This window comes from Macrosteles quadrilineatus, unplaced genomic scaffold (assembly GCF_028750875.1).
Source record: "Macrosteles quadrilineatus isolate MER2022 unplaced genomic scaffold, UCM_ALF_1.0 Scaffold_3__2_contigs__length_128488019, whole genome shotgun sequence".
Lineage (NCBI taxonomy): Eukaryota > Metazoa > Arthropoda > Insecta > Hemiptera > Cicadellidae > Macrosteles > Macrosteles quadrilineatus.
Window position 1 is genome coordinate 76,745,736 of NW_026542596.1, and position 26,988 is coordinate 76,772,723.

Genomic DNA, 26,988 nt, shown 5'->3' on the forward strand with positions numbered 1-26,988 from the left:
TTTGTTTAAAACATATTTATGTATTGCCAAATTTAAATAATATACAGTATCACTAGCACGAGCATCATGGCAGGTCAACATATTATACACTACTTACACATGGACTGTACATAGCTTCATATAAAAACACAAAGGCACTAACTCGTTAAATTCGATGTTAATATTTTTGGTACATCACTCCATCGGACCGGTGTTAGTGCGTCGTCACACAAACCCGTTAATAAGCTTTTCACTCCACTAGCACGCGCCGTTTCCGACATCCATTAAATAACGTATTTACATCGGACCGTTATATTAATTTATTTATATATTAATGTTAATAAAAGCTAAAAAATGTTAATTATTTATATACGTGTATAAATATATTTATAGTAAAACGATAATTACAAAAGCTGGAAGATAGCAATATTTACAAGTTGAGAGAGCTTCAGTTGGGGGTGTGCTGGTCAGTCATGGTAACTCTCTACGACGTTTGACTAAGCGGCAATGAATGTGATGTCTGCCTCTCACTCTCACCACACAAGTAGACGCGGGAATCAAGACGGCAGAACTGTACATGTGCAACAAGTTTAGGTTCTAGTTATAATTTCATGTATAAGTTCACCTTTCAGAATGGTTGGTTATGTGAGTTTTTTGTGATTAATCCATAGAATCAGATCAGCTATTTATACTATTGTCATTGTCACCAAGGTTTGTTGATATATTAACTCGTTCACTACCAACCGAACAGTTTCTCCAAAAGCTGAAGAGTGTTGAATGTGAGTGTGTTAATAAATTATTTGTCATTCAACGGTTTTCGTGGACATTTTCCAACACGATGGTAAAAAAACAATACAAAACGTTTGGGGATCTGGAAATGTAGTGTTGTTTTTTTAGTATCGTGATGGAAAATATCCGCAATAAACCTTTGAACAATATTAACTCACCATCCCTAACAATGAACTTCAAACAAAGAAATTATTGGTGCAAGTTTCAAGAATATAATCAATGTTTAATTTTTTGGTTGCCCGAGTTCTTGAATCATTGAAAATCAATATTGTTAATATAGCTCACATAACCAATGTATCAAAAGATGAATGTAAATCAAAGCTTGTGTACATGATCAGTCCATTATGCCGTCTTCAAACCAATGCATCAGAGTGGTCTACTCGCGTTGTATACAATCAATGGTGCAATCTGATCCCACATACAGATCTCTGTTTATAGTAACTATTTCAATTCCTTCCACAAAACAACAGCTGAAAACTTACAATAAAATTTTCATACATTTTGACAATACAATCATTCAAAAACCACTAAACACGCTCATTCATAAATTTTGAGATTTATGTCAATATACAATGATTTTATGTGTAATGCAAATAAATAACAACTCCTTAAACTATGACATTTTCAACAACATTGTTATCAGATTATTTGTTCAGAGTTTACAATTTTAAATGTATTTCAACAATATCTCAAACCAACTTTAAAAAACTGAATGTTTATGTTGAACAATAACTTCTTCACTTAAAATCTGTAGATGAACACATAAAAGGCCTTACATTATTAAACAGTTAGCCTAAGTAAAATATTAATTTGAAAAAACATTGTAAATTACCATGATCCACTCCACTAAACACTATGAATAGTAAATTTATATAAGTAGACACACTAGAACCCCTCATTTGGCCTCCAGTTCTAAATAGGGTAGCGCAAAAAAATAAGATATTCAACTGATCAAAAAACCAAAATGTGGTCAGGTGGTATACTTACTCTGAATAAAAAAAATTAATGAAAAACAAATTTTCACTACACTACTGTGGAATTACCTGTTTTTGTTACCTGTTTATCACGCTTGAAAATTCCTCATTACATTATTTACTATCGAAAAAGAATGTATTGTATGCAAAAGTAATGTTTACTATCTTTTTTTTTATTCTGCCGACACAAACAAACAAAGAATTTGCAACAGCCAATGTAAACATTAACATTAAATTGAAGGCATAACCTGAAAAATGCTATGAGTTTCATAATGTTCCTAGAACTATAATAAAGAAATATCCAATGTCTGTTTTAGTTAAGAACAAAATTAGTCTTTGTAGTGTAGCGAAAAGTGACGTTCAAAACACGAGTGAAAGTGGGTCTGTACATATTCTCATATGGTCTCAAATATGTAATGAACACCTTTTGCTTGAATTTGGGCCAAAAGTAACAAATTAATCGCTGAATATCTACAACCATTTCAGCAAATAGACCGCTTTGCCTTTATACTTTATAAAATGCCACTGGTGTGGACTTAAAAAAATAAGTGTTACTAGCAAGGTGTGAACAAACTAACATGGTCTAAAGCCAAGTGGAATTTCTGCGTCAGTCCATGGCATATTCTAAATATTTTGGTTTCCGTAAGGTCGGCCAGAGAGGTTCTAGTGTATTATAAAACTTGGTTTACAAACGAAAATGCCTTGATCAGTTAGCAATTGAGATAGGGACCAGGTGGATATTTTAACCCAAATATGAGTGAAGGATGAGTGTAGAATGGTATGAAATGATCTGTGTAGCTTTGTTACTGACTAAGATCAGCTGTTTCATTAGCCAGGATCATTTATTTAAAGCCAAATCGATTAAACCACCTTCGCTATGTGTGGTCAGGCAATTACAATTTCTAATCATTCCTTAAAACACTTCACAGGGAATTTTAAATACAAGTAACTTACTAATATTTACTAATATAGTAAATAAGAAGGAGAAGTTATTTTACAGAAATATTTTCCTAAATATTGGGCAATTAACAAATAAAAAAATTTAACTGTCGCAGACATTTTATTTTTCAGCAAAATTCAACAGTTCCCCTTTTTTTGTTTAATGTACACAGATTTAGACTTCAAAAGGCACAAAGTTTTAAAAGGCCCCAATTGAAGAGGGTGAGAGTTTAACTTTACACAGTTTTTGAGTTATTTTTACTTGAATGTGTCGATTGTCAAATGATAATGAAATGATTTATTCAATCATCAATGATACATTTACATATCAGATAGTATAAGCATCAACATTTTAGTAGCAAAATTAAATTTTGGATTATTATTGCATTTTTATAAGATACATAGATATGGAATAACCACATTCCTTAGTCGGGCTTCTCTATTAAACCACTTACTAACTTTTTTAACTGATAAAAAGGCACACTAAGACAACCAATCTAATAATATTCTTTTTGTTAGAACCATTATTTCCCTAACAAAAGAGATATTATCCCCTGTATAATTTGTATAAACCCGATATATAAACCAAAGTTAAAGGCACTTATTGTAAAAGGATCATAAACTTTATAAAAGCAAACTAGCTTAAATCACCAAACAGTTACTCTAAAGTTTAAAATTTGTCAACAAATACTTATGTGTTCAATTAGTGCTGATAGATAAGATCAATTTACTGGACTATATTGTATTGCATAAAAAGAGGTAAGCAACATAGTCAAATTACTTAGCAATGAGCTTATTCGTCCGAAACTACAACAATGTCGACCTTTTGCATCCGTGTTGCCAACCTCTTTACTCATTGTAACAAATTAAGGATAACAGCGTTACATGCAAACCAAATTATACTATTTCACTTGAACCTGTGTCGTAATGTAACAGAATACCTCTTAGCTCAGTTATTAATAGAAAACAAGAAACTTACTGGCTAGTCTCCACTCGTATAACAACTGTGACAATAAATACCTATTATACTGACATTGGTCAGTTCTCTAAACTTACAACAAAACAGTACCATAAGTTACCAACAGTCCAACAATTTTCAACAAAACTACTTTTTTTTAACTGTCTGACTAAAATTAATTTCAACTCAAATAATGCCCCAGTTTGAAAAATCATTGTGAACAAGGAAAATGTGTTTATATATTGCTTTAAGACAAGTGTTGTGATAAAATAATAACATTGGCTATTTGGATACCTTCTGAAGTAGACATTTCATCTATATGGACCAGCTGTGGCATATTGTGTTTCAGGGAAAACATGGTTGAAGGGACCACAGTATAATTCTATTTTCCCCGTAGTTTTTTTTTTGCAAGATAGTTGATGAGACAAAAAATATAGTACAACTTACATAAGTTGTCATCAGTTTGACTTGGTAAAAAAGTTAGTGTATTTGACATATCACTTATTCATAAATGGGTACTATGTCGGTAGCTCTTTCAACTATGTTCATTTTCATTCCAAACTGTCAACAACTGGGGATAGACTTTTGTTTATCAATAAACAAATCTAGTACTTAACAAGATAGTGAATTTAACTAACGTAGGTATAAGTTTGATCAAAGGCAGCTGTAATGAACTTTTAAAGGCATTTGTGATAAATACTTGCATAAAAAGGCCTAAAATTGCTCACACTACTGCATTCATATTTAAAATTAAAACATCGATCTGGTTAAAGCGCAATACAGAATTAAAAATCCACGGTAAAATTTGTCAGTCAAAAAGCCACTGTGTACAAATGAGTAAAAATACAATAACACTATTATTGGCACATAGTTTTGTGACTGTTTACTATTAAGGCACTACATAGAAAGTATCGACGACATTACGCAAACTCACACACTCATGCTTACATAGACACACTAAACAATTAAATATACATAGTCCTAACACACACCCCAACACGTATTATATATTAAGAATAAAACTTGTTAACAAAACCTACGATGATAAAACTATTTATTGTGATTCACATAGATCACATAGAGTAGATAGAACTAGCTATCAGAACATGGATATCACATACCGACTGACTTAACAGGCCGAGCTTGAGGTGAGCCGATCATTTATAGGAATATGAACAGTATTTAAGTATCACGCGGTGAAATCAAACTTTAAAAATATGGTAGCCCAGTGGTAGGCCTAGGTACTGTTGATCAAATATTGAACTGAAGAAATCATTAAAGAATTTAATGTAATGTTTTAAGGCACCATTTTGTTATTGGATCATTAACATATAGGCTTACTGTAAAACAAATTTGGACAGTGAAATATATTTCCACCTAATCATTAACAAATTTTATGATTTTCATAATTATTAGTGAAAGAATAGCCCTGAATTTAACAAATTCATTCTGAACTGGAAAGAAACTATAACTATAAAGCAAACATGAAAATTAATGAATAGGACATTTCATTATAACGCACAATAGAGACTCGGTTTAAACTTTAAATATTGCTGAAAACTCTAAACATAAGGCATCACCTCAACCTTGTTAACAATTACACATTTGTAATGCAGGTCACAACGTTACACGCCCGACTACTTCTCACAGTGAAATAACATTATACATTCATTTGTAAATGTTAACACGAGCCCAGTAGCTCTGTAAGGATTAACACGACTATCGTAAGATATCTAAAATCATACGTAAACTGCACCTTGGGTATCGTTATCGTCCAAACTAATTTTGTTGGGATAAGGAGTTCCGCCTCCGTCATCGAAGAACCTTCTAAACGTGAATTCAAAAAATCCGTGAAACGGTTTACCACTGTCTGAGAACTCGTCGGATTTGGACGAGTCCGATGACGCAGAGTTTCTCAGTTTGTCCGGGTCGACGGGGTCGAAGTTGGAAGTATCCGTAGAGAATTGTATCCTCGGGATATGCGGGGGCGAACACCTCCTAACACCTTTCTCAAAGTCTATGCTCGCAAAAAACGGATGCGATTTGATTTCGTTTGCATTTTTCCCTAATCGTCTTTCAGCACTTGTACACAGTTTGAGTATTAAGTCCGTTCCTTCTGGTGAAACATTAGCAGCTTTTGGTATTTGAAGCGTAGTTTCCCAGTTGATTACCTGAAATTATATTTTACTGTTAAATCTCAACAATTAGCAGGCACATCTTAATCAAAATGATTAACTACACTGTGATAAAAATGCATTTGTAGAATGAAGGGATAGCAGCTGGTTTACCTCACAAGTTCAGGTAGGCCATCACAATATGATGTCTCCTGGGGTACTTTTTCAATGAAGGCAAAGATAGTTCTTAGGAAACACAAATACAAATCCTTCCCTGGAGCCTTTCCTTGGAAAAACTATGATGAATTGAATATTGAATAATCCATCTATATAAAACTATTTCTAATCGCATCACAGTAGGGTAAGTAAAATATGAAATCATCCCTGTGTAACGTTTAAACATGCAATTTAAGCATTTTCTGGCAACACATTTTTTTATTCAGGGTGAGTGATGAAACAGAACGTTCCAATTTGTCAAGAATCATCAGTAGGGTTACATAAAAGCAAGGGTCACTTTACAACGGGAAGATTTGTTCCTCACATTACTTACTTTATACTGCGTTTCTGCGGGCGTGTTGGCCAGGAAGGGAGGTGAACCTACAAGCATCTCGTACAATATGACGCCAACACTCCACCAATCACAGACGTGCGAGTAGCCCTTCCTGAGCAGCACCTCTGGAGCGATGTAGTTAGGCGTGCCGACCAGGGAGTGTGCCAGACACCGCTGATGCTCGCGTCGTCGTCGTCGCTCCAGTGGCTTCAGCTGGTGACACTGACACTCACTGTTAGCGCCTCGCCAGTCCTCACTCGGGTCCATAGAGTCCTGCCGATTGTGCTCTCCTGCCAACCAACACCACAAGTAGTAACTTCACGAAACTTCATTAGCCTTGAAGTTGATAAGTATAAAATGGATTCTTTACACTATTTTATCAAGAATTTTGTAAATCATTGTTTATTATTTATTACATATATTTTTTAAATTTATTGGTATCGTTTGGATGAAAATCATCTGAATTTCTTACATGACACAAACTCCATTTACACGGTCTCCCAAACCTAACAATCTAAGGATATATTAAGGTTTGAGGATTCTAGCTGTATCATTACCTCGAAATCTCAGGCCAAAACTGCTTAACAAACTTCCAGCCAATCTACAATCCTTAACGTCAGAAGCAAAATTCAAAATTAAGTTAAAAGAATGCCTTTTAGAACGTGCATGTTACTCTGTTGCTGAATTTTTCGAAAAGCCCAATTTATAAAAAAAAAGTCTGAAGCTAAGTCCACCTGCTCTGTAATTATTACTTACATATGTGTTATCAGTGTTATAGTACCAGTTTTGTTATTTTATTTGTATTATATTATTGTTTATATTTAGAAGTAATTTAAGTTGACGTATGTAATATAATGTATATTGTCTGACTACAATAAATGATTTGATTGATTGATGAAACATAAAAAAAATGGAACTAGCAAACATTGAATACTCGATTACCGTTTCGTTGGTAGTATTTCGAGTTGTGCGTCCAACGAAACCCAGTGCACAGTCCAAAGTCAGTCAACTTGATGTGGCCGTCGCGGTCAATCAGGATATTGTCGGGTTTGATGTCTCGATGGATAAACCCCATCTTGTGTACACTCTCCACCGCACACGTCAACTCGGCGATGTAAAACCTGCATCAGTCAAAACAACGACTCTTGAGAAGTTTATTTCAAATCTTTTGGGCCAAAAAAACATCTTCTTATATAGTGATTCAAAGCTTGCTGTTACTACAAGCTAGCTGGTTTAGAGCACCTTGCTTCGTCGAGTGATCCTTTTTTTGTAGAACACTACTAAACAAAAATAAAAATCACACTACACTACAATACACACTACTAAAAAAGGATTACTCGACGAAGCAAGGTAACAACCATTAAGCTTAAATTTAAGTGATCCAGAGGTGACTACACCATGTCACTATTCCTCCTTGAACACATGAAACAAGCAATCCTGGTTAAAAAATTTCTGATCTCAAGTAACAAATTAACAACAACCATTAAACCTTATTCTTGACTAGCCATTGCAAGAATAACATAGACATATAGAATTAAATATAGACCGACAGCAGTGCTGCGGTTAGCAAAAGTTTTGGCGTCCAGTTACATAGCGGCTACTACACGACGCTCCCAGCGGTGGACGGCAGAACTTATGCTAACCGCAGCACTGCTGTCGGTATATATTTAATTTTATTTGTCTATGATAATACCCACACTTACAAAGCACAATAGTTTACTATACAGTAATTGTAAATTCAAAACTGTTCTGCCAATGAGTTGAGTAATAGCTATTTACAAGTGTAGTAAGAGCGTTTTTACATCACGCAGGTGAATGTTGTGCAACGAGCGGAAGCGAGTTGCATAATACACCTAAGAGATGTAAACACGCTCTTGCGCAACGTGTAACGTACAAGATTTTACCTGACCCGACAATATACATGGATTTACGTACAATATTTTTCATTATCCATTTCACTCATCGTCTAACAGTAACGTTCTTTTACAAACAAAAGCTAGGTTAGGAAAATACTTTAAAGCATAACAATAACATTCAAGCGCACAGCTGATTTCTAGCGTTGAACGTCGATGCCTCCATAGAGGTATATTTTTTAAGTTAATCACTCAATGTTATTTAAATGGGTTTCATTACATCACCGAGTGAGTTTTTGTTCAAATTTACATCACTCGAGAAGTAAGGAAGTTGTATACATCACGCTTGGGATAGGGAAGTTTAACATGGCGGGTTAGGTAAAACACTATACTACACTGATTACTTCCTTTGGCCCTATACAAGATCAGGATGTCTACTAGTTACAAAGATCTGTGACCTTTCAGGAGTTTTTTTTTGTAAAAAAATTAAAATATGTATTATAAAATTTCATGAAATTCAGAACCACAAATAGATTACTTCAGTTAGAAAAGTGCAATGACGTCAGAGTAGGCCTATGCATTTTTTCTACATTGCTTTTTTTTTATTTTTATTGTTAGTTTTGATTTAAAAATTAAAAATCTAATTTGCTGATTTTAGCTATTTTATTTGTTTGATCCTGTTACTTAGATATCCTTTAAATTTAGTGGCTTTATAGTATAACGTTTGTGGCTTGAAGACACTATTTAAAAAAAATATAAACTGTTTTTAAACATTACCTTGCCAGAGGCTCCTCAAAGATGCCTAACTTGATGAGAAGAGACATGAGGTCGCCCCCAGGAATATAATCCATCACAAAATACAGGTTGTCCTTGTCCTGCAAAAACAGGAGACAAATTGTAGACTACTTGTTAATATCTGCCTATCTGAAGTATGATAACTAATTGATGACTATATATTAAAATCCATGTATGTACATAAATGCAGTTAAAATTTGTAATTTCAGAGCATGTGCCTGTACATGTATCCATTTGAACTTTTTCTATTGAAATAAATCGAATAAAAGGTTTTTGCGGGCATTGCATCCCAATGATGAGCTCATTTAGAGTGGCTAGTAAAAACACAATTTTCCAATAACATCACCAATACTTACCATCACACATGAACTTAGAATCAAGTCAGATTTTCTATTTCATTCCAATAGGCTGTCTGCTACAATTTTTTATGGTTTAACTTTAATAGAGAAAGTCAGTATGAATTTCAAATACACCGTGAAAGCCATTCCTTCCACCCATTTAAAAGTAGTACAAACCCCTTCCTTTTCACAAAAGGTTACAGTCAGAGGTTTTCTCAAAAAAACCTTTTTTTTAAGTACACAGTTTCGCTATATAAATTCTAGCTATAAAAACCATAAAAACAAGAGAATACACATCAAAACGCTTACCTGAAAAGAGTAGTACAGTTTGACGACCCATTCGTTGTCTGCTTCTGCCAGAATATCTCTCTCTGCTTTCACATGTGCAACTTGATTTCTTTTGAGAACGTCAGCTTTCCTAAGTGTCTTCATTGCGTACAGATGGTTTGTATCGATTTTTCTTACCAACGTTACTTCGCCAAACGCTCCTACACCTATCGGCTTTAATTTAATGAACATAGACTTATCCATTTTCGCTCTCTTTAACCTGATGTAGTTGGATTCTTTCTGCGAGAGCATTTTCCTCATCTGACATTGGGCTTCAGGGCTTAGACCAATCTTTGCCATTTCTGTTTCAAGCTGAAGCCTCCTAAAGACCCGCTGTTTGTGTGATTTTATGACGTTTTCAACATGTTGTTCCATAAAAAACTTGAAGGCTTGAGGCGAGTAGTTGCGAACTTTACAGTCCCTCCTTTCCTCTTCTTTTTCTTTACTCATGTGCTTCCTCTCTGGGATGGGTGACTGGTGGTTGATTTTAAATTGTTTCCTCTCACCATTCTGTTGTGACGTTGATGCGACAGGAGGGAGAGGAGGGGTCGTCTGGATTGGACTCTCTGCCCTCGACTCCGCAGGTGAGAATTTCCTCTGCAGTACAGGATGAGGATGAAGTCCAGGAGAAGTGCGGGGAGCGATTGTGCTCTCGACAGTCGCCACTGCTGCAGTACCACTGAAGTTTTCCTCACCGTACGGCGGAGGAGGAGGCATTCCTCGCTGAGCAGCCAAAGCTTGCATAGTGCTTGCGTAACTGGGAGGCTCTGTGGTCGGAACGGTAGTTACTACACTGACCGAGGCCTGCTGAGGTTGCACAATCGCTTTCTGTTGCTTCTGCTGGATAGACGAGGCATAAGAGGGAGGTGGGGGTTGTGTCACAGTGGGAGGGGGCGGAGCAGTGGCAGTCTGTAAGATAGGTTTCTGAACCTGTGTACTCTTGACAGACTGCATGATTATTGGAGGTTGAGTCTTGGCCTGTCTTGCGCTCCAACACTGTAGAGGGGCTGGTACTGTCGGGGTGGGACTAGGAGACCCAGCAGACGCTGGGCCCGAATAGACACCGGACGAGGGACTCTTCCGATCATAGCCTTGAGTCGGACTCTGTCTGTTGGCGATAGATGCAGAGTAGGAGGGTGGAGGTGGAGCCGAAGAGGGTGAGGGAGGTATGATAGGGTAGGGCGGGGGAGGTTCAGAGTTGGTAGAATACAAACTTAGAGCTTGCATTTGTTGTGAGAGTTGTTGTTGGACCTGAGGCCCATTCTGGACGATCATAGGTTGCCGCGATGTTACGGCTACTGGACTAGTGCCTCTAGCCACCGGAACCGGGGCTGGAGACATACGTTTGAGCATAGGCGGGTATGGTGCATGTGGCGGAGGTGGCGGGGGAGGGGTAGAGCCACTACGAGGAGGGGGAGGTGGTGGGGGCTCCGTGTACCCTCCTGGAGAGTACTGTCGACTCAGCTGAGGATGCTCCACGGACTGACGAGGACTATCAGACCTAGAACTGCCCGCACCACTATCCAGAGCTGGACTGCCACGATGAAGATTCAACTCCCGCTCTAGGCTGGGCTTGCGAATCAGCTTTGACAACCCTGGAATTGAGAACGGGTTATTAGGAACAGTTATGTCAAAATAAGGGATTCCTTTTGAACTTTGAATACCTTTAGTTTTTACTTTTTTTAATTGAGAAGATGTTTTCAAGAGTCAAAACTGACCTGAAGAGGCGACCTTGGTGAGGCCGTTGACACCGGAATCATTCTGTTGCTTGATGAGAAAGTCAAGGGCTGCCTCAAAGCCTCCATTGGACAGCTTCAAGGCCCTCAATGATGCTTCCTGCAACACAAAACACAATGTTAGCCCACAACATTACAGGCTCAATTGCTCAGAACCTCAGACAAATTCAACATAGATAATTTTCTCTGGTGCCTAACAAAACATGTTCTAGTAACAACAACAACAACAACAACAACAACAACAGGATAATTTGGAGGACAATATGAACATATGATTAATCAATCAATCAATTTTCAATTACAAAGAAATATTATTAAAATTGCTCAAACATAACTCAATACTGTTTTTAACTTGAGTTTATATAGGTATAAATTACAAAGTATATTTTGTTAAGTGTAATATAAATACCCCCGCCGCAGCAAACCTGCCGACTAAGCGAATTTCCATTTGTCCGAATTGATTTTCAGTTAAATATATTTTAATGACATTAGGTTTAACGAGTACCTAGGTTTGCTGCTACAAGGAAACTAATAAAGTGTGTTTTTGAGTAAAATATTGATAGCTTAGTACAAAATAAATAAATTTGCCAAGTTTGATCGAAATATATCCATAAACAAGCAAACTACAACATTTGACAATATTCTCCATAACAATAACATGGGAATTTTAAATTTAGAATTTTTTCAATTTTCTCTGTTACTAATAATCGAACAAAAATACTTTTATATACTAAATTATTTGTTTTTTTAAGCTCTTTAAAAAGGTCTAAAGAGAAATCGGGAAATTTTGTGTTTTGAGGGTCAAAAGTGAGAAAAACCAATTTTTACCCCATAAAACCCCCCGTAAAGCCCCGTTCCCATGGTCCGATCGTGCTGGTTCGCGAACTCATTCAAGTTTATCCCGCTTTACACCTTTAAACCAAATTTCATCAAAATCGGACAAAAATTACTCAAGTTATCGCGTTCACGGACGTATATATATATATATATATATATATATAAGTCTATATATATATATATATATATACATATATAAAAATTTGAACGAATGGTGTTTTTGGCCTCTGGGGACATCAAAATGAAAAAGTAAATCGGTCCCGGGTCTAGGTCTTACCGTGCCTCCTACGGTAATAGCTACTTCCCTATAGGGAAATTCGCTAAAAATAAAATGTTTGTTTGTGTACCTAACACTAAGGTGTAATAGTATTGCTAAGCCTATAGCCTACTAGAAAAAGACCAGCTGTCATGAACTTATTAGAACAACAATACAACAATTGAATGGTATGAGAAATAGGATTAAAATGTGCATTCAGGAATGAAGCATTGTGATAATTTTTTGTGTTGATAATAATCAGGGCTGTGCGAATAGTTCAAAAAACGAATCAAATCCAAATCTTTTTAGAGATTCGATTCGGATTCGAGAACGAATCTACTGTTTCTAACTGGATTCGGATTCGGAATGGATATTCGAATTTACTGGTAAGAGATCCGGATTCGGATTCGATATTCGAATTTCTTGGAAATAGATCCGAGTTGGGATTCGATATTCAAATTTACTAGTTTCTGATTGAATATAATTTTTTAGACACTAAAAAACTACTTGTGCACTCCGATTTGCTGTTGACTGGTTCATGTTAGGAACCTGACCAACTTGGTGTTAGGCTTTAGGCACATTAGTCTAGGTCGCATTTGAATCCTATCTTGGCTATCAGTAAACTTAACCTCACAGTGTGAGTTGTTACTTGTAATAGTAATGCAGACATAGGCTTGTTTGGAGGATTAACACCGAGGTGTATAATAGGCTGGGCCTATGTTTTAGACTACACAAATTGGTAGTCCATCACTTTTAGTGAGTAACTTAGGCCTAGGTGGTAGGCCTAACTATGCCCAATTTTTTAGTTTCAAAACTTCAAATAGGTAGGCCTAAATTTTATAACTTTTTTATTTGGCCCATTTCAAGAATTTTTTAAGCAATTCACTAAGTTATTTCAGCCCCAGAAAATGTGGTCTAAAAATGTGAAAATTGGTACTGCTGACTTTCCTCGGATTCGGATTCGACTCTGAACAGGTTTAAATATTCGGATTCGATAACAGCTTTAAATTTCAGATTCGGATTCGATCCGGGTTCGATAATGGCTGTAAATTTGAGATTCGGATTCGACCCAGATTCGACTCGGGAGTAATTAAAATATTCAGATTCGATCCGGATTCGATAAAATCTGTACAGCTATGATTCTGATTCGGATTCGAACCAAAATTTCTGGATTCGCACAGCCCTGATAATAATTGTGTTTCATTGTAAAATAAAGTATTTATTTTAATGGAAAAAGTAAGAAAACTCTTCATATTTAACTACAGAATAATTAGTTAATATTATACTTTTCTTCCCGACATAGAAAGGATTGATTTTTAATAAACATTTTTTAATGATAAAAAAAAATAATAGAAACATTTGTCAATCTACTAACTCGTCAAATTGGACTCTAAGTTGCCTGTTTAGCCGGATGTCTTGTTTTAGTCAAGTATAATAACATTTTACTGATTAATTTATTAATTATAATAAAAAGGTCATATAATGAGGTCAACTTATTATGTTTTACGATTTAGCAAATGTATTGCTTAGTAAAAGACAATTAGTAATATTTAAATCCAACCAAAAAAATTTTTTTTTAGTCGACCGTGTGCTTTGCCATAGGCCTAATTGGTAACAACCAATTACGTACCAAGTACGTTAAAGAGTTACGGCCGACAATCGCCTCGGCTACGAATCTCCAGCATTTTTCAGAATTTAAAATTGGCACAATTTTCAATCGCCTGTATGCGCGCTTCCATTCTGGTTCATGATGGACAGATTGGCCGATGAAATAATCGCCCCAAAATAATCGCTCGTGTGCGCCTAGCCTACTGGGACTACAAGGCAGTATAAATATGATGCTGACCCTTATGAACTCTATAAAAACTACATGTACCACAATGACATCAAGCAAAAGAGTGATAAAATCTGATGGTTACAAAAATTAACATTCGCCGTACAATAACTAATGATACCGAATTATGATTTTTCCACACGGTACAATGTGGAATAGATTTATGAGTATAAATGTTTTTATGATTAAAATAAATAATTTATTACCTGATACCAGTGCGAAGAATTGGCACAGAACCGACAGGCTTGTTCCTTATATATGATTTTGGGTTCTAACTATTCACGAACATAAACAGATTTATTTAGAATTACATTTATGCAGTTTGATATTAGTTTATTAAATCTTAAGTTACGTCTTGATTCTCCAGGTCTATTTCTTTGTAAATTATTTATCTCTTATATTTACAGGTTGGTAAATACAACCGGTTTTAGAGAAGTATTTAAAATGTGATATTTAAATTTGTTATGAACCCTAAAATAACACCAGTAAAGGTTTGTAGAGAGTTAAGAAACACCCTGTTTAACAAGAAAAGATTGTGGAAGAAAAGAGAGGAAAGGAAAGAAGAGATTAGAAGAAGGATAGTTGGAGCAGAGAAGTAATAGCAACATAAAAAATGGCTTGACCATGTGAGAAAAAGAGGATAAGGAAATTTAAGGATTTCACTGTTATGGAGGGAAAACATCTAGAAATACCTAGATTAGTTTACAGATACATTGGAACATTAACAGAAGAGGATATCTATGAATTAAATTATTTATGCTGACCCAAATTTCTTACTGTTGCTTGTTTTTTTAAATTTTATACACTAATTAAAATTAAAATGTTTTCTTTGTATTAGGCCTACCGGTACCTCATTTAACAATTACATTTGATAGGTCTAGCAAGTCTTTTTCACATAAAACTAAATTAACACTTTCAGTTTACAGTTAAGCCGATTACGACAACTCTCCTATACATGTAACAACGCTGCGCTTTTACAAACAGGTATGCTGTTACCTCTGAATAGCCCATGGCTACTAGCTGAGCATGAGCCTGGCGTACGAGAGCTCCGATCTCCTTGTCGACTCCGTTGGAGGCTGAGCTGAGGCCCGACGCAGAGCTGACACCGGAGGTGGTGGAGAGAGTGGATATAGTACTGGCCGCACTCGACCCTACGCCGTTGTCGCCACCTACCACATTAAACCTTACTTGTATCAAAAGGGAACACATGATAATAGGTAAAATATAGGAACACATTTAGAATAAAAACAAACCAATAAATACTCGTTTTCTAGTACTTACGTATGATCAAAACAAATTTGTCTACAAACTAGGCCTTCTAACAATTTCCTAAAATTTGAAAAATTATTTTTTAAGTACGGTAAATATAGTAGTCCCGATTGTCCAACTTTCCATGTGATTTGACCCTTTCTGCAAACAACCAGGTTCCATAATAGCAAAAGCTAGTTCAACGTGTTATGAATGTACACGGGAGAATATCCCATTCAGATGCCGATGTCTGTACTCAAAAGGCACAAGACATTAAGCATCTGCACTTGACTGTGCTTTTCAATTGTTTATTCACTCTGCATAGCCTATAATACAGTTAGTCAACTCATCATAACATATGATTTTATACGATGATTTACAGGTCTTGACATTTGTTTTCATTTTAAGGTCTCAAACATGTTTACTGTGGATTATTTTCTTATTTTCCACACTATTTTCGCAACCAACCTTTTCGCTTCTCCCTTTCGACACAGTCAGTTTTGGTAGGATAATCAAGGCTCTAGGATAGTGGACACTAACAAACGTAAAACTAACTTTTTTTCTAGTTATCGTGCTACAAAACAATCAATTCAAAGCATGCACAGTAAGTTAACAAAGAATCAACTCGAATATGTTTCTTTTGACTCAACGACAACTTTACAAAATATAAATTCAACTCTAGTCACATTTATGTAGGCCTACCTTGGTTGGCAAACGGCAGTAGTGAGTTACGTATCTCCGCAAGGGCTTTCTGGTGGTAGCCCGAGGAGCGGGTGGAGGACTTGCCCGAGACAGCGGGGTTCATAGTTGTGTCAGGCTGTTGGCCCATACTAGGCCAGCATCCGCCCTCACCGTCATTCACGACACTCCACAGTCACATTACACTCTCTGCCTGCAACCCAACAAATATTTGATCATAATTGTTGTTTATTCGGCCATTATTACAATATAGTACAATAGGCTATAGCATCAAAGTACAATGCCACATAAAAATATAGCAAATTCACTTAGGCCTAAAAGAAAGAATTGTACAGAAAATAAAACCATTAATTTATCTTTAAAAAGCTTAACATGGCCATAGATTTACTAATTTAGAATATGAGAGGCATTTAACCATTCCTAACCTTCAATCGTTGACTACGCCTATTGAATACTGAAGTAGACATCCCATCTAAATGGACCAGCTGCAGCTGTCGATGATTTTTTACTTAAAAAGAACATATGAGTGAATTTGCAGATTATTTTAGCAAATTCCAATATAGAAATAAGATACCATAGGTCTCAATGGTCAAGAGCTGGACCCGGGACTGATTTACTTTTTCGTCCGTTAGCACATTTGTGTTTGTCTGTTAGCACAATAACTCTTCAAGTAAAATATATACTTTGTCTAATTTGCTTATTTTTACTAAGCTATTAACATTTCAATAAAAACACAATTTGTTAAGTTACCTTCCCTGTAGCCCATCAAACCTAAGTACTGGTAGGTCTAGACCCATTAAAATTAATGTTGTTATTTAAAAATTGATAATAAAACTGAAAATTTTATGGGAATATTTTAGTGGAAATTCAACTTGGTAAATGGACATTACCTTAGTCTGCTGGCTTGTTGCAGTGAGGGTACCTATTTTTAAAGTGTGGCAGCAGACACTAACATTATAAGTTTGTTTTTGTCCAGTGCAATCCAATTTAAATATTTATGGTTTAACCAACAGCTGGTTCTGTTAAAAAAAAAAAAAAATAATAAAGAAATAAAAAAAAAACATTACAGTAGAGTGTCAATTATCCTGAACAATTGGGGCTTTAGATAATCGGACATCAACGTAAAATGGCTGTATTACTTTGTTAAGTGTAAGTAGAATCCCTCAATCTTGGCATTAAGTGTATAATTAGAGCTACGAACAACATTAACGATCATTGTAGAAGCTTCAATTTATACTGTATTGCTACCATCATCTTCAGCACAGGCAGTGATATCGCTGAGATCTTCGGCATATCAGACCATATCAACGTAATCGTCTTTAGTTACTGTACATTAAGCAATAAAGCATAGCACACTCAGAATTGTATATAGCCTAAGCTAAGCTTGAACCCCTTGGCACCGCTTTTCAGCTGATCTAATATTTTAAGTTTGTCAGATATATTAAATAGAACACGTATATCCTTTTTGCAGACATTGCTATAGCCTACTGTAAATCAAAAAGCAAACCAAAAACGTCATTTTAGAAAATATGCCTTCTTTAAACAATTCCTGATACAAAGTGAGGTTATGTGTAGGGCCTACATGAAAGCATGATCACTGTCGCTGAATTTTTCCAGGAGTGTTGCTGCCGTATGTGCTCCTACCGGCTGATGTTGGCATGGCAGTACATTTGAATTTATCTTCTTTAGCGGCGATCCAACGTTTTGGATGACCAGTATTTGTATAATCGGCGCACACCGTAATTGAATGAGCCACTAACAAGTGTGCCACAGGGTCGGCTACTGTAGAAATTCTCTCCTCCCTAAATTTTTGATAGTACCTAGTTAAATGGATCAGATGTTTAAATGATTAAACTGGTTGCGTTTTAGTGTTCGCCTAACAATCAAAAAGGTCACCGGTTTGATCCAGAGAAATGTCAGCAGCTGCTTTTTGATGGCTTGAAACTGGACCGTAGCTCATCTGTTCCTGATCAGTACTGCTTTTAATAAATGATACTGGTTAATGAAAGAAACAGCTGATATTTTTTAGTCAGTATCAAAACTACTACTAGATAATGATCTCACACCATTCTACACTCATCATTCATTAATGTTAGGGTTTTAGCTAACCTAGGTGGCGTCCCCATCTCAATGATTGGTAATTGATAATAATTTAGAGAAGTATTCTTTCAGCAAACTGTCGTTGAAATTATTACGTTATAACTTGGGTCTAAGTATCTTTAACTTGTTTACAAAAATATTAGGCCTAATGCTTTGAATTAAGTTAGGCTAGGCCTAGACCCATTTTTTACAATCATAGGGCAGAATTTAGTTGTTTCCTATAGTGGGCTAAAGGATAATTGCGTTTTAAAGAAATTTTTAATTTTCAACTAGGCTACATAGGCTAACTTAAGCCTATCTCAAACGCTTCCCTGTAATCGGGTTTTGTCATTTAATAATAATTATATAATCTACAGTGTGAATATAAGTTTAGCCTATATAAGTTAATAGGCCTAGATGCTAGGTCTAACTCATCTTAGAAAATATTCTATAAGTTAAGCAAACTATAGCTTAAGTAGGCCTAAGCCTATTTGTGTAAGTTGTAGAAAGTACAAGTGGTGTACATGTTGAAAGGCTACTGTAAACATAGTTCTTTTTCTTTAACTTAACTTAGCCTATGTAGCCTAACTTAAGCTAGTCCTATATTCAAATGTCTATTTTGTCTATCTAAGTTAGTTTGAATTAGGCTATATGCCTTGTTTTAGTTAGAAAATATAAATAAAATTAGAAGCTTTAACATTAAAAGCTCAGAAGTTTATTTACCATTCCACTCAAGACTGAAACATAAACATGACCGATGTTGTTTACCTCCAACTAACATATGATACATTTTACATATGATAATATGTGAATATAACATTATAACACATCTTTCCCCTTTAAAAAACAGCAAACAAATTTGAAAGAATTAACTAAAAACAATAACAACCAACCAAACTTCTCCTTTCTTTTGAGACCATTATATTGTATTCTGAAATCTTGATGGTAGTTTGATTTCTCTACGAGGTCTTAGTTGTACTGGCTCGTCTTGCCTTGGAACTGACTGGGAATTGTTTTGTTGAGTGAGTGATGGTTTCAGATGGCGGCGATTTCTTCTTAATGTAGCCCCGTTGTCACCTTTTACCCAGTAACTTCTTGGAGTTGGTCCTTGATTAACAATCTTTCCCTGCTCCCACCTTCCTTCATTTCTGAAGACAACTCTTTCGTTATTTCTTACAACCCTTAAGTCTTTGGCTGACCGATCATAATATTTTTTCTGCAGGTGTTGTCTTGTATTTAACCTGTCTTGTACTCCATCATTCAGCGTTGGTTTCAGCAGTTCCTCGGTAACAGGGATCGTTGTCTTACACCTGCGTTGTGGGATAGCACCCTCCTTAAGCTGAATATGATGAGTGCTTGGAAACTGTCCCAATCCTTCAAAAGCTGGCTTGTAGCCGGTTAAAACATCGTCCTTATACTTAAAATTCAAACATATCGATGACACTCTCTTAATGAGTCCTAAATTGACACAATCTTTCAGTCCTAAAATCGGCAGTTCATGTTCGACATTCACTACAGCAAAATTCACATCTGCAGTTACACCTGTAATTGTTTTACATTGTAATATCACAAGACCTAGAGGTTTGATTTTGAATTTTTCATCTCCCCAGGCTGAGAGTACATAAGAACTACGTTTTACGTGTGTAATGTTCATTTTCCGTACATAACTAGCAGGTAAAACACTGATCTCTGCACCTGTATCTAGTTTAAATTTAACTTGTGTACCACCAACAGTCAAGTTTTCCGTCCACGATTTTTCACTTTGACCTTTCACTCCACTAATGTTTAAGCTTACCGAGCCTAAACTAACATCGCTCACACAAGAGTCTTCATCGTGTTGTTCCTCGTTTGTAACACCATGAGATTTTATAGTTTTACTCCAACAAACCTTTGCAAAATTATTTTTACCATCACATTTCGAGCATGTTTTGCCATATGCAGGACATTTACCCCGTACATGTTTGTAGCCGCAAAAGCTACATAGATCATTCTGTTTTTCTTTTGCAGCACTCCGCGAAAGTTCTTGATATGGCACATTATTAACAACACATACACTGTATGGATCCGACTTAGTCCCCGTAAGCTTGGTTTCATTGTGCTCTACAATAGTCCTACATTGATCCTTGCTACTCTCTACAATCATACGGAAATCAATAGCTTTTTTCAAGTCAAGTTTTGTATCTCTTAATAGACGCTCTTGAGTACTTTTATCTCTTATACCTAAGACAATTCTATCTCTAATCATATTGTCAGGTTCAAGAAACTCGCATGATTTAGCTGCTATTTTTAACTGCATAACAAACTTACTGAAGTCTTGACCTTCTTCCTGCTTCATTCTATAGAATTTAAACCGCTCAAATATGACATTTTTCAGAGGACAACAGTAAGATTCAAACTTATCAAGTACGCAATCAAAACTATCTTTGTCATTATCTTCAAATTTAAAAGTATTATATACATCTAGGCCATCATCGCCTAACAGATTAAGCAGCTGCGCAATCTTAACTTCATCTTTAAGTTTCTTACCATGACCAGTTGCTATTAAGTACAGTTCAAACTTCTGACGAAATCTTTTCCAATTTTCACTCACATTTCCTTCAAAACTCATAGGTTCAGGCAACCTAAACAATCCAGATACTTCCATTATTTCTTCTAGGTTTCAAAATACACCTGACACCATGTTTTAGTTAGAAAATATAAATAAAATTAGAAGCTTTAACATTAAAAGCTCAGAAGTTTATTTACCATTCCACTCAAGACTGAAACATAAACATGACCGATGTTGTTTACCTCCAACTAACATATGATACATTTTACATATGATAATATGTGAATATAACATTATAACACATGCCTAACTTTATGTCGCCATTTCATTGAAAAGTATTAAAAGTAAAAAGAATTAATTAATGAGAACAAACTAACTTGGCCTATTACCGGTAGCCTATGCCAAAATAATCCTAGTTGAAGTATAAAAAGGATTTTAACTTTTCGAATATTGCCAAATACTGTAATTGCAAAACTTTGATAGCCAATTCCATTTTAACTTATTATCAATTAGGCTAGGTATCAAAAAATTAGGTCTCAAAAAACTCAAAAACTCAAAAAATTACTAATCATGCTCTAAGACTTGTGTTGTTAGCCTAAAGACAAAACTAGGCTGTCACATCAGTTTTTTTTTTTTTTTTTTTTTTTTTTTTGTATCTACGCCAGTGGCATTTTTCTAATGAAGTCAAACACTTTTAAGGGAAAGCGGTCCAAACCCATCAAAGTTTAGTGGATGTGCCGGGGATTGAACCCGTCCCTCCCGCACCGAAGTCTGAGACGCTAACCACTAGGCTAGCAACACAACCAAAGTTTAGTACAGTACAGTTTAGTAAGTTTAGTACAGTTTATATTTAACTGTATTTTGTGTTGTTATTATTATGTTTATAATTTGAATTACTATACTATAAGAATACTATTAACTTAGAAGTTATGCACAAAATATACAAACGGACAAAATAAAATCATGCACCTATAGACCTAAGTTACCAAGTCCAGTTACCACACCTTATGTGATTAGCTAAAAACTGATCAGTAAAACACACTTGAATAAGTTGTGGTATTACCACTTTTTAAAGGTTTTGGGGGAAGCCGGGGTGATAAGAGAAAAAATGGGTAATAAGAGAACTACTAATTTGTATCTCTAAATAAACTAGAGTAGAGGAGTAAAATTGTAAACAAAATCATGCAGTAAGTGGTCTGTATGGTGAATCTGAACAATTAATTTGAAAGCTCTCTACAATTTTAGTTAAATTAAAAGTTATTAAAAATTGAATATTACACTGTTGAAATTTGGGTGGAAATTTACCCAATATGAAGATTTCTTGAATGATAAATAGGCTAGAGCACCCAAATTTCATTTTGTTTCACCTTAGGCCATGAACAGAAAAGAAACAGTGTAACAAAAAAATGTAGGTAGCTGCTTAACTTGTGTTATTTCATTAATTTAGGGTGCACTTTAGTTTACGTCCTACACTCATTCCAATGCATATATCTATATAAGTTAGCCTATATAATTAAAAATATTGAAATATATAGATTATTTAAATTCCACTTTGTAGTCCCTGAACTGCGTAGTATAGACTAAACTTTACATGTACCTTGTCTTGCAGTTCAAATATAGTGTTTGAAGTCCACTACATATGTTTCGCCTACTACATATGGGTCACTACATATGGCATTCTCAAGTGGTTACAGAAACATTATATCCAATTTGGACTCGTCAACATGTTACTTCAAATACGAAAATATTTACATTATGACAACAAAAATAAATAAACGAATAAAAACATTTAAAAATGTAGACCAGTGCAGTTGGTCGGGTAATGTGTTGTAGGCCTACAGTTTAAATGTTTTTATTCGTTTATTTTTGTTGTCATAATGTAAATATTTTCGTATTTGAAGTAACATGTTGACGAGTCCAAATTGGATCGAATGTTTCTGTAACCACTTGAGAACGCCATATATGGCGAAACATATGTAGTGGACTTCAAACACTATATTTGAACTGCAAGACGAGGTATGTAAAGTTTAGTATATATAGATTATTCGATATAGGCTATCAATTTTGGTTGGTTAGGTTAAAACCTAACCTATCTAACCAAATGAAATAATTGATATATCGAATAATCTATAGGCTACATCGATATTTTTCATTCGAATGAGTGTAGGACATAAACTTATGTGCAGCCTTAATTTATATTGAAACAAAAACGGTACTTTGTATGGCACTCGAAGTTCAACTTAATGGAAACTTTTGCTCATCAATATAATAGTATATTGTAATGCTACTTGGCTACATATCCACCCAACTAACTACTTAACACTGTGCATAAATCTTAATTAGTTAAAAAATATTAATAATATTTTTTTTCTTTTGTGTTAACTTTTGATATAAAGCGTAAAGGATGAAAATTTAGAATATAGGTAACCAAAATTAAATTTTGTAGGTAGGCCTACTACTGAATGTCTTTCAATGCATACCGGTATGGTAAGTTACTTTTGTCACTTTTAATTACCGGTATGAAAAATCAACTAAGTAGAGCAAATACTTAGGCCTACCGGTACTTGTAAAATGAAATAAAAAAACATCGGTATAAAATGAGTTCATCGACCTATTCTCTTATCACCCCACCGTTACAAAAACTGTAGGTAGGCTTAATAGTTTAATTATTGTTAAGCAAATGCAAATGGCTAAATACTTCTTTCATAGGCCTAGGCCTATCTTATTTATAATACCTGAATCAGAAAAAACATGGGAATAAATTTTTGAAACAACTCTTTACAGATGAAAAATTATATATTTGAGAGGCTTGCCGAACTCAAACTACTAAATCAGAGCCTTTTTTTACCTCATATGTTGATGACTGATCATAAACATTGGAGAACAAATTACAAAAATCTGTATTTTATAGGCTAGTCTAACATTCAAACTACTGAAAACTATTTTTAAGCCTGTTTTTATTACACTTTTAGTTTTTTTTTGTATAACTTTTTTTTGCTTAGCCTACTACCCCATCCACTTAATACCCTGGCTTCCCCTAAAATGTATTTTCAATGATTCATCACCATAACGCAATTCTATTACCAAAACATCTGGTAAACAAACATTTTACTAGGACGTAACATAAATAGTCGAAACAACAACTCACAAACCTCACTGTGTAAAGCCATCTAACTTTCTATTGCGTTATGTCTTTGATTGGTTGACTACATTTCCCAGCTCGGCCAGCTCCATTGTAGGCCTACATTAAAAAAGCAAATAGTTGTTGCCAACCTCCTCCTGTCGCATTTGGTACGATTTGCAGCCAGCTTTATTGAAATGTGGTAACTTAAACTGTATGAAGTGATTTTTTGAGTGTCTTGTCCGAGAGACCAGGTTACCTATGCTTAGCCTAAGTTAACCCTTGATCCGTCACGACTCGCTATGAGACAAGCTACGACCGCGACGGCGCTCAAAGGATTAACTTTAAGGCTAAGCCAACGATCACATAAGACCAATAGATGGAGCATGTTGGCCGCGACGTGAAGCCAGTATTTTTCACTAATATGGGAGAGTGGGGCACATTTGAACATGGGGCACATTTGAACGGTTTAAATTTGCCGTCATTTTTATACTCGCAGGCCATTGGACCAGATGTCAAATGTAACCCTCCAGTAGGGCAACTGGTTGCATTCATCTCCCTCCATTTCTGATCAGTTCTTAGTTTGTTGTTGGGAAAATAAGTTTTAGAGCGCCATAAGAAAATTTTTTAAGCGGTAGGGATTTGTAAATTTTCCATAGAAAAACTACATTACAGATAAGTTTGATCCATTTACCTTATGGCTTATACATTATTTAGATACAATTAGGCCCTATGCTCTTCACATTGATAAATTACAATCCAAGAAAACATAATTTAACTTTTTGCAAAATGGTATCTAATTGTAGCAGACAGCTGACGTGCGTATTTGTAAACAGCTAGGTTACCCTCGGACCGATGACTGATGTGTTTTATTACGTTTATCATTGTTTTAGTGTTAAAAATCAAAAGTAGTGATATACATTATAAGAAGATTTAAGTGGTTTTGAAGTGCTGGTTGATGATCCTGAAGAAGTAGGTAGTGATATTGATGTAAATTATCAGCCAGATTCCTAGCTATGGTTAGGCTATGCATTCTTAGCTAAACGCTATGTACTGAAATCTGTTTTTTGCCCATAACTTACTTATTTATTTGCAAATCTAAGTTACTTCCTTATATTATTATATATTTGTAATCCTCATAAGATTTAGAACAAAGTGGCTATTTTCAAATATTTATAGGCCTAGGCTATAATTTATACAATTTCATTGAGCGCAAACTTATTTTTTTTTTTTAATTTTCCAAAATATTTTTTTGAAACAAATGTTCCTTATGTTTTATCCCTATAGGCCTAATATTGAAGCCCATGATTTTCCAAACAAAATGGTATCTTATCTTATCTTATCTGACAGGGGCAGGTCGAGACCTTAAAGCACTTCATCCGAACAAAATGGTATATAACTTAGAACAGTAGAATTAACATTTTTTTTAAGCTTCTCAGATCCGTTTTAATAAAACCTTGCAAATGCGCCAAAAATAGGCGGACATTAAGGCCTAAACTATGGACACTCGGAGGGTTAAAGAACAGTTTTCAGTTGTCAAATAGGCTAACTAGTTTAAACGAATGAAAATTCGGGACAGATAGTTTTACAATTGGATGAAAGCGTGGAACGGGTGGTTTACTACAGACAGATGAGATAGTTGACTCAGCTGATTCTGATTCACATGTGAATCATTTGATAGAATGGATAGTTCATCCGGATGAATATTAAAGTAGCCTAACCATCGGGTGAATCGCTTGGCACACAACAACCGGATGAATCGTTTGTTTCTATCGGATAGTTCCCATCACTAGCCTATATCAGCTGTCGGCTGTTGTTTTAAAGATAATTTAACTTAAATAATTAAGTTATGATGAGGTAGCGGGGATGGAATCAATTATAATCAAATGGCCTAAACTTAGGTTTTGTGAACGGAGTACCATATAGTAATAGACGTGTTTAATATGAACTAGGCCTACATCTTCCAACTAGCCTATAACTAGACTACTCCAAAGCCTAGGCTAGTGTCCAATAATCAGCAATTTAACAAAAGCCTGATAAAGTTATTTAGCCATCACAATTACTAAGTCTCTATACTTATTTAGTCACAAATGATACTCATCCTATATAATTAATTAAGTCAAGAGGCCATAGTGTGATATTAAGAATAAGTCCTATAAAAATGTAAGACATCTTGTAATGGGTGCAGATTGAAAGGTGAGCTGATATGGCTAGAATGTCAATGTACTAACTCTAGAAAATGTTATTTGTTACCGTACTATAAATTGAACCAAGAAGTTTGTTGAAGTAAAAGGTATTCACTTACAAATATTTTTGTCTCCAAGATGTCATGCAGTTAAACCAAATCCTAATCCAAAATAGCTATAATTATTTATCATTACTATCGAAGAAAATGCCTTGAAGAATGGTGTCTGCCGAAACTGAACTGAAAATAGCAACACCTTTAAGGCACAATTTCACAGCACTCACTTTGCTTAACAAATAAATTAAGACACTGGCATATAAAAAGATTGTTACTAAACGAATATTTTCGAGTGAAACACACAAATAACTATGAAAACAAAGAAAACCTAAACAGCTCTAGGTTGGCAAGCCAACGGCCGCCATGTTGAAGTGCCACATTCCGATGCAGTGATGATTGCACTACGTGAGTCACTTTCACAACTCCAATAAAGGTTAATTATTTTCATTTTTATTATAAAATCCCAGTGAAACACTATTAAAAATTGTAAAACTCATGAATATTACAAAATTGCCTAATGAAAAGCGTTAAACAATAAAAATATGGCAATTCCTTTCCAGTTCACTTTAATTTGACGCTCTCTTTACTACTAATACTTCGTTCATGACGAAGATCATACCTATACCTATCTTAATTATTTTTACAATCAAGATTATAGATAAACATTATAATGATTTAAAAATGCCAAAAGTGTCGCTTATAATTAATTATACAAAAAGTTAAAATGTCTTCATAATTAATAAGTGGTATGGCTTCTCTCATCTTCCTTATC

At 35.1% G+C, this 26,988-nt stretch overlaps 1 protein-coding gene across 1 annotated transcript; it reads right to left on the reverse strand.

The window, feature by feature from the left end:
• LOC128988417 (serine/threonine-protein kinase Warts) lies at positions 1–26,588 on the reverse strand. Its single transcript, XM_054409681.1, has 9 exons — positions 26,280–26,588; positions 16,230–16,419; positions 15,276–15,448; positions 11,335–11,452; positions 9,599–11,211; positions 8,934–9,031; positions 7,246–7,424; positions 6,304–6,593; positions 1–5,810 (listed from the first exon to the last, which is right to left on the reverse strand). Exons 2-9 carry the CDS (start codon positions 16,354–16,356, stop codon positions 5,379–5,381), a joined length of 3,030 nt encoding a protein of 1,009 aa, XP_054265656.1. The 5' UTR covers positions 16,357–16,419; positions 26,280–26,588; the 3' UTR covers positions 1–5,378.
• Positions 26,589–26,988: the final 400 nt, after the last annotated feature.

What these genes read in the sequence shown, in the direction of transcription:
- LOC128988417 (XM_054409681.1), bottom strand. Translation starts at nt 16,356, where the DNA reads ATGGGCCAACAGCCTGACACAACTATGAACCCCGCTGTCTCGGGCAAG. An exon ending in CACCAAGGTCGCCTCTTCAG is followed by an intron (nt 11,212 to 11,334) that starts GTCAGTTTTGAC and finishes TCTCAATTCCAG; the next exon opens with GGTTGTCAAAGCTGATTCGC. An exon ending in TTTGAGGAGCCTCTGGCAAG is followed by an intron (nt 7,425 to 8,933) that starts GTAATGTTTAAA and finishes TGACTGATGCAG; the next exon opens with GTTTTACATCGCCGAGTTGA.